Source organism: Notamacropus eugenii, chromosome 3, assembly GCF_028372415.1.
Source record: "Notamacropus eugenii isolate mMacEug1 chromosome 3, mMacEug1.pri_v2, whole genome shotgun sequence".
NCBI lineage: Eukaryota > Metazoa > Chordata > Mammalia > Diprotodontia > Macropodidae > Notamacropus > Notamacropus eugenii.
The window spans coordinates 38,707,818-38,716,780 of NC_092874.1; the positions used below are offsets into that span (position 1 = coordinate 38,707,818).

Here is an 8,963-nt window from a genome sequence, read left to right on the forward strand (position 1 = left end):
CATGGCACACTAGCGAAGACCTGTTTTGTAAGTACAGTTTACAATAAATTTGATTCTTATTTAATATTTTAATTATAAGTAGGAATAAAACAAGAGAGGAAAATTAAAGCTGCTATTTTAGGATACTTTAAAAGTCTGTCTACTTACATTTAAGACCACTTCACTTGGAACTATGCTAATGTGGCTAGAGGGCTACAAAAATTCTGTAAAGTAAAGTCTGTATGGTAGGCACTGTAAAAAAAACACCATAAAAGCACTGTTACCCTAGGTGTAATACTCCAAGCACCTAGCTAGGCTGGAGGGCTCCTATGAGAGCTTTTTTCCAATACAAACAGTGCCACTGCAAGCACAAGAAATGCCTCCTACTGAACAGAATCAATCCAGAAGTTCCCCCAGTTCCCCAATCTCCACTGCCTAACCCACTCCCATCAGATTACCTCATTTTAGGAGCCCTTGTCCACTGAGAAATAAACAACACCTAAAAGCTGAATTAAGTGCCACTCTGTAAACATTAAGTAACTCATAATAGAAACTTCATATACTATTACAGCACTCCCACAATGTGTGACAAATGGAAGAAATACAATCACACTTGGTGGAGTTACATTGTGACGGTGAGCTCTTCCCCTGCTGAGTTAATTTCAGCTACCAGGATTTAGAAGAATTTTTGAAAAAGTAGTACCTGCAGTTCATTCATTTTAAAAGCACTTTAAAACAGTTGCCTAATGATTCCTTAATGCTTCCAAATAATAGCATATTAAGAATAATTATTAGGCTTCTACACTAACTTCAACGAACAACCATCTAAATAAAATTTAGATTATAAAACTTTTATATTATAAAACTTATAAAGCTGAGCAAAAAAATAAATCATTTGACCAAGTCAACTGTTCCAACAGCTACCAAAGATAAGTTAGTAGTCTCTGATCTTGAAGGATTTAGAGCAAACTTGGAGACAACAGGAGTAATCTGGTAATAAAAAATTTATACAAAAGAGTTTTCCACAAAATTTTGAAAATAGCTTCCATTTACATAGAACTTTATGGTTTACAAAGTGCTTTCACTTTCACAAAGCATGCTTTCACACGTACAATAACAACAGATTCTGATAACAAATCTGTAAGAAAAGTAGAGCAAATATCACTGTGAAGAGTTGAGATTTAATTGATGTGGCTACTCTTTCCATTCATACAGATCAAAACTCCTTAGGAGTTGCTAAAAACTTTTCAATGAGAGTCATCCTCCCTCTGATAAGTCAGCCCATATTGAGTTAAGCTGGTCCTCTGACAATAGATATCATGTCCATTGCTTGGCTCACATGGACAACTTTCCAGCTTGGTAAAATGTGCCAGGGTCGTGCTCCACTGGCATAGTTTCTAAGACCCTACAACCACTTCCAAGCCATCATTAAGTCTAAGACTAAGGCTTCCATGAGGGAGTAAAAATTAGCCCCATTTTACAAATAAGGAAACTGAGGCAAAAGTGAACATCTATTAAGTATCACTGCCAAAAATTACGTAATAGCTGATATAGGCTAAGAAACTATTAACAAGACATAAAGTAGAAACTACTAAGAAATGATGTATTCTGCAACTGATGGTACAGGTACTACATTTTTTCCAGCCAATTTGTAGGTGATTCACTTGTAAGTGGAAGAATTTCTTACCCTAACATAATTCCACCAAATTAACTGCTAGCTTAACATACTGTTTTCAGACAGAGATCCACTGCTTCTGTGTATAGTTCTATAGCTTCTTCAGCATTGCCTTTATCATCTTCATCAAAAGCCTGTGTCACCAGGAAACGGGCACGTTCCAAATCCAACTGCTGTTTTGGCTTCAAAGGGTCACAGTTTTGTGACTGAACTAGGACAAAAAAAACAACAACAACAACAACAAAAAAACCCCCAGACATTATTAAGGGGATATTGGAGGCATGGCTACTAAGGGCACTACACCTCTGTAATAAGTTAAGACATTCTTTGCTGTAAATTCCCCAATTACCCTTACCTAAAAAATAGCTGGGCAGACTCAGTAAAGCCATACTTTAATAAACAGAGCTTAAATTTGTTTTCTTGCTTCAATTTTAAATCTCTTTTTCTAACTCTACATAACAAATTCCAGTTTTATTTGTGATACATGCACACTTATTTCCATAACTTTTTCTCTTCACATTCCCTGCCTTTAAGAACTCAATTACCATTCTAAATTTTGCAAATAGTATTTTTTTTCTTCCCACAAATTTACCCTTTGGAGGGGTGCTTTTATCAGTCTCTGTTTCTGTTTGTTGTCTTTAGTCCTTCACAGTTTGGCCTCCTATTCCCCCACCACCCTTACCTGGAGATTCAGTGAAAAGAGATGTCTTACTGTTCCTCACACAACACATCAGCTTCTGCCTACAGGCATTGTCACTGGTTGTTCCTCCTCATTTCCACCTGCTGGCCTCCTTCAAGTTCCAGCTAAAAGTCCCGCTTCTACATGAAGCCTTTCCCGTTCCGTTCATTCTAGTGCCTTCCCTCTGAGGTAACCTCTAAATTGTCTAGCTTGTCTGAACATCTCTTATTTGCATGTTGCCTCATCCACCAGACTGTGAGCTCCTTGAAGGCAGGCAGGGACTACTTTGTGCCTTTCTTTGTATCCCAGCACTTATCACAACGTCTGGCACATAGTAAGTGCTTAATAAATGTTTCCTGACTGCTTACCTAGATTTCATCAGAGGAGCAGGGAAGGTTCATTTTTTTGATGCACCTAACGTTCATGAAGAATAATTCAGGTTTCATTCTTTACTTCTGGGCCATGAAAGCACACATATCCCTTTTAGTATCTGTTACTTTTTCTGGTAGTTGATTGTGGTGAAGCTACCTCCTCTGGGCAGGGCAAGTGGAAATAGACTACTTTTTCCTTCAGAGACCAGGCCCACCCTTTTGCCTCTGGGTAGCTCCAAAGCACAGCCACAGAGCAAGCAAGTCACCTCATTCAGTTTGAGGTTCTGAATTAAGTGGAAAAGACAGGACAGAAAACTGGCAAGCCTCTTAAAGGTGTCTTTCACATGACCATAAACCCTTAAATGCTCTCTAAAAGAAAAAAAATGTTTAAGATTGCCCTGTCTTAAATGTATTTTTTTGACAACATTAAGCTACCCTGGCTCCTCTTTGCTCCCAAATCAACTCCAATTTCTTTTCTAGTTGGGAAAAAAGTACTCTTTGGGAAGGATAGTTTTTCCCTTCCCATACCCATTCAACTGCTCTGAGACTTTTGAAGCAGGGGTTCTTAACCTGAGATCCAAAGACTGGTCCACAGCAAAATTATAGGGAGTCCATGAACTTGGGTGGGGAAAAAAATACATCTATTTTTTCCTAATCACTAACTGAAATCTAGCATTTTCTACAATTGCTTAGAAACATTCTGAGAAGGGACCTTGACACAAAAAATGTGAGGATTATTAGAGGTTTGTGCACAGTGCTCCCCAGGGTGGCTAAGACAGCTTACAGGGGTTTGGGGGAGGTGGGTAATTGTGCCCTGGGCGGACCATGCTCACTGCTACTGGAACAATAACACTGCATTGTCTCTACTCTCATATAACCTTTCTGTGGAAAAAAAAAAAAGAAATTGCAGGGGGAAAATAAACTACCCCATTTTCCATCATGCAAGCAGAATTTTATTTGTTACAATAATGCCTTACTAATTCCAAAAGCAGAGGGACTATAAAAACAAAAAGAAACTATGAAATAAGGTTCCTGATTACCTGTCATTTTGTATATGAAACAGCAGTTTCTTTAGATGACACATTATTTGTATAGTTACACAGATACACACACATAATCAACACTTGATTATGAATACCAGCAAAGTATAACTGATAAAAACATTTACAGTTAAAAGTAATCTCACACTTCCTACCAAAAGCTAGGTCAGGTTAGAAAATAAAGTAGCCTCCTTCGGGTCATAATATCCACTTGAACAGCTTTTTCCAGACTGTTTACCAGAAGCAAGCTCAGATGGAACACAAAAATCAGTGTTAACTAGCTCCCTTTTGAAGGCATGCATGCATGCATGTGTTTACATATGTGTGTGTGTGTGTATGTACAGGGACATACTCAAATTCATCTGTGGTTTTACTGATGCAGGTTTGTGTCCAATGACAGACTAAAACATACCCATGTAAGTCTTGTCCATGTCTACCCACACTTGCTATAAAGGGTTAACCCAATACTATGCTGGGAGTGTGATAACAATAAAACACAGGGATTTTCCGACACTTAAATCTTGCTCTTGCCATGTGGACAGCTGATGTTCTTGCTCACACGTCTCTCCAATGACACCCTTTCTCCATGTCTTTACAGCGCCTTGTCAGTAACATACTAGCCTACTCATATTACCCGTTGCCTTTCTATTGTCCTCTGGTAATCTGTTGGAGACTGTGGTATTCTATACCATAGAACCATATGACAACATTGGTAGAATAACGGTATTAATAAAGATGAAACATTAAGAGAACTTGCCCACAGGCAACCCAGCCCACTCATCTCTTTTAAAATTTTAGGCCCAAATCTCTTGCATCTATGCAGTCTCTCTCCCAAAATACGTGAATATGGATGAATTCTAAAGATTGTTCACTATTTCAACCCATACACTTCGCATCCTTCATCTATCTGGTTTTTCCAGTGTTAGGCCAAACTCTCTGAGTGGCTGTAGGTCTTACCCAAGAAGTTCTGCAACGTTCTAAGGTCTGATGCAGTCACTGTAATGTGACTGTTAATAGAAGCGTCTCACCATTTACAGCAGGGGTTAACCCATGGAACTATATGTATCATCTGGTTAAAGAAGGGGCTTTTTGGAGTGGCATTTTGCTCAACCAAATAAAATGTTTTTTATAGTCTACCTACCATAAGCACAGTGGGGTCTTGGTATTCTCTACATCTTGTAGAGAACTGTATGATGGTTAAGATGTGGCCTACTGCGGAAAATCACTTGCAAAATCTTGCTGTTTCCCTTGTAAAATCCTCATCAATGATACTGTCAATGTGCCTAGATTAGTCTTATAAAGATTTTATAAAGATGAAAATCTAGGTATATGTGTTGCAGTCATTAATCTCCTTTTGGTCACCCTCTTTTTTTCAGTAGTAATAAGGTCTCAGTTCTTTCCCACACCTTTGGTACTTCCTTTGGATACTCTGAGAATCAATTCCTTAACCCTCTCATCACTAATGTCTCCAGCCAAAACCTTCTCCGGACACAACTGGTTTAGTCCAGGTGCTTTTCTCATCTTTGTTCCCTTACTGTCTTCCATGAATCCTTTTATCACGGCACAGCCTCCAAACAACCAGTTCTGGCACAAGTTCTACTTTATCGTCAAAGGCTTTGTTTATGGTTCCAGCAATAGACAGAGTCTTATTTTTATAGAGCCTTGCAAAGTACCATACACTTGCCATGTGATGATGAATCCTTTGGTCATGGCAACCCATGAAACCAAGAAAAGTACAAACACTCAGTACTGCAGAATGCATCACTGCTTCTGCAGTGTAACTCCCAACTAATTTTTTTCTATGACTTGACTGACAAAAGGTTCTTCATGCCTGGTTTGGGTGGAATTTACAAAGAAGAAATATTTCTTGAAAGTTTAATCTGAAAATGAACATGGTTTTGAAAAGCTGTTAACACTTGTTATGTAAAAAATCATACCTCCTAATTTTGACTAGTCACAATTCTCTTAGTAACCAACTCATATTCATATGAAAACAATAATGACCAAAAAAGTAAAATTAATTTATATGTAGTACAGACAGAATGACTTATGGACAAGCTAACTTACTCCAAAAGCAGAAATCTTGCAGACCATAAATAGATGCTTTTGAAAAAAGTAGCAAGGAGTAGGAGAAAGAAATAAGAAAACTCTGTACTATGTTTTAGTGGCTCCTCACTAGCTACGGGACTACGGGCAGCCATTTCTCCCAGGCCTCAGAATCTTTTCCATATCACCTGCCTCACCACAGAAATATTTGTAGAAAGGAAAGTGCTCTAGAAATGTGGTCTTTATTATTAGCTACTGAGCTTAAAAAATGTTTCCTCTAATAACAGGATCTGTAATTTTATTGAGAATTACACAAAGTCCTTCACTTACCTGCTGAATAAAGAGCTTGAACTCTTTCCAAATACTCATTTATTTTATCTTGAATATTTTCTAGGCTTGATCCTGCCATCCCAGCATAAATTAAGGCTTGTGCAGCTTCCTAAAAACAAGAGACATGTTTAAAAGAACAAGAAACAAAAACCACCACTGCTTATCATCTGAATGATCTTTAAATGTTTCCATATTCATCATTCTCATGAAAATACCAAAATTAGATTACTTGAATAAACTTTTCAAATTAGTGCTTTTTGCTCACTTTCTAATTTCAATTTTTTCATACGTTAAGTGTATGGGATAAGTTTTCTTAAACTGAAATGTGTATGTTTAATCATTTGTCTTAATACCCCTTATCTGACCACACATTTTTTCAAAAATCAGGAAAATTAAGCATACTTATTATAAATCACAAAGCCAAAATATTAAAAATGCAATCTAAATAGCCACTATTTAGATATCTAATCTTATATTAATATTATATATCATCTAATCTTATCATGAGTTGGTAAATTTCCGTATTTTTTCCCAGCAAATGAAGGATAGTTCATTTCAGAGGACTGTTCTTGTATCAAATTGTAACACCAAAGACGTTGCATCACGGACACTCAGAAGAAGGAGAATCAATTACCTGAATCGTGCGTAGGTTACAAACAGTCCAAACTAAAACTTATTATAAGAAAACTACCTCCCTTCTAAAACTATTACTTTGGGATACACTTTAAAATCTGGTCAGTTTTAAAATTAAGGTGCATGGACACTTAAAAAAAAATCTATGACTTCAGTAATTAAAGACATTTTGTCATTAATCCATCACTGATGACTGAACATTAACGGGGTTCACACAGAGTTTTCAGAAGCAAATTTCGAGGCTGGCGGGGACCGTGCGCACCCCAAGCTCTCGGGGCACCCGGCCCCTCCAGGGGGAGCGCGATGAAAACTTGGCTTTGGTCAGAAAACTCCCGAGCCACCACGCAGCTCGGGCGCAGGCGGGGCCCCCCTCCAGGCCGGCCGCCCCGTTTTACGGAGGGAGCCCCCAGGGGCAGGGACCCCCGCGTCCCCGACCCCCTCAGCCCCTCCTCGGGAGGGGGCCCCCCAGGGGCAGGGACCCCCGCGTCCCCGACCCCCTCGGGGGGGTCCCCGCCGCCATCCTCCGGGGACGCCCCCCGGCCGCACCTTGTAGTAGAACACCGCCTCCTGGTAGCGGCCCCCCTGGTCCCTCTGCACCGCCAGCTGAGCGAAGTGCACCGCGTCCCGCTCCAGCGCCGCGGCGTCCATTGCCTCGGGGGGGGGGGGGCAGGACGGGCCTTCCGGCTCGGCCCCCCGCCGCGCCTCGCGCTCACAGACGCCCCCCGCCGAGCCCTCGGGAGCGGCCGAGCTCACTCAGGGCTGCGGCCCCAGCCGGCTCCCCTCCGCCGGCGCGGCTCCTCCTCCTCCTCCTTCCGGACGTCGCTTCCCGGACATCTCCCGACGATGACGAGGCAGCGGCAGCGCCACCCCCCGGCCCCACCTCGGCCAGTCCGGCCCAGGCCCAGCGCGGCCTCCCTACTTCCTCGTGACGACGCCAGACGCGCCTCTCGCTCACCTGTCACGCCGCTGGCGTAAGCGCATGCGCGGGCGCAACGTCAGCGGAGGGGGGTGCTCGCGGTCCCCGCCCTTAGGAATAGCCACCTGTTGTGCCGCGCAGGCGCAAACGCGGAGAGGCGAGGGGCGCACGTGCCCCAGCTCTGGTTTTCCAGCTGTGCAGCAGAAGTTCCCACGTGCTCCAGACGGTGTGACCCCCTCCCCCCAGAGAGTGCGAGGCCGGGGGCTTCGCGCGTGCTCCGCAGCAGGTGCCTAATAAATGCTTGTGACCGCCCCTCTCCCGCAGGGACTGAGGCCCGAGCTTCTCCCCGGCTCCTGGTCCCCCAGTCTTCCTGAGGGCCCTGCCTCGGCACCTGGAATTCAGTAATGAAAAACAGCGCCCAGGCACGGGGGGAAGGACGCGGCCGTCCACGAGCTCTGTTCTCTGAACCGCGGGGAGGGCGTGAAAGTCCAATGAGAGCCCCAGGCGAGCTTCCCAAAGCTTTGGAAGGAAGACAGAAATAAACCTCCCTGGAGATGTGAACGCGGTGTTTACAAGGCTTGCAGAGCGCTTAAAGGAGGTCTGATCTTGTCCTCAGTTTGAGCCTGGTGCGATCACCACCCCACTCTACATCTGGGGAAACCGAGGCAGGCAGGTCCACGTTTGTAAGGGAGGCAGAACTGTAATTAACATGTTCCCGGCTCCGCCCTCTGCGAGCCCCGCAGGAGCCCCAGGGTGCTGCGTCCTGCCAGGCTGCACGGTTTGGCTACAAAGTTGCCTCCAGTTTGTTTGCATGCAATCATGTATTCAGCAACAATTTAAGCATAGCTCGATTTTGAGCTTGCTTGTGCACAATTTCATATGAGAGAAATAGCAACAATGTAGAAAGCAGCCGGCTTCGCACGGTAACTCACAAGCTGCTACAATGTCCACGACCACAAGTGGATTTCAGCTCTTTCCCAGGGGTGAGAGCCGTATCTATGCATGTTTTCTGGGGCTTTGGAGCTGGGAGGCGGGGGCAGAGAAGGACTGGTCTTTAACAAACCCCAGCCACAGACTGAGCGGCAGCCTGGGGTTGTGGATGGAAGTATCCTCTATTACAGTATTTACATATGTCTTAACCTTTTAATATGTGTAAAACTGTGCTACTGTTTTGGTTAAGTGCCTATCTTTTTTAAAAAAAATGTGTCACTGATGACGTCTTTGAATATCATACCCCTCATCCCATTTTTCCTATAAGAATTATAGGTTTTATTGATTAATTCTACATAGTGAG

General features: G+C 42.8%; 1 protein-coding gene across 2 annotated transcripts in view; it reads right to left on the minus strand.

The window, feature by feature from the left end:
• The window catches only part of CAPN7 (calpain 7), a 44,327-nt gene extending 36,636 nt beyond the window's left edge, over positions 1-7,691 (minus strand). For both annotated transcript variants that reach the window (XM_072651292.1, XM_072651291.1), the window contains exons 1-3: positions 7,300-7,691; positions 6,121-6,229; positions 1,708-1,865 (exon numbers count right to left, since the gene is read on the minus strand). In XM_072651292.1, the coding sequence (XP_072507393.1) occupies positions 1,708-1,865; positions 6,121-6,229; positions 7,300-7,401 (369 nt within the window). In that variant the 5' untranslated portion in view covers positions 7,402-7,691. The remainder of the gene's footprint in view (positions 1-1,707; positions 1,866-6,120; positions 6,230-7,299) is intronic.
• Between the last annotated feature and the right edge of the window lie 1,272 nt (positions 7,692-8,963).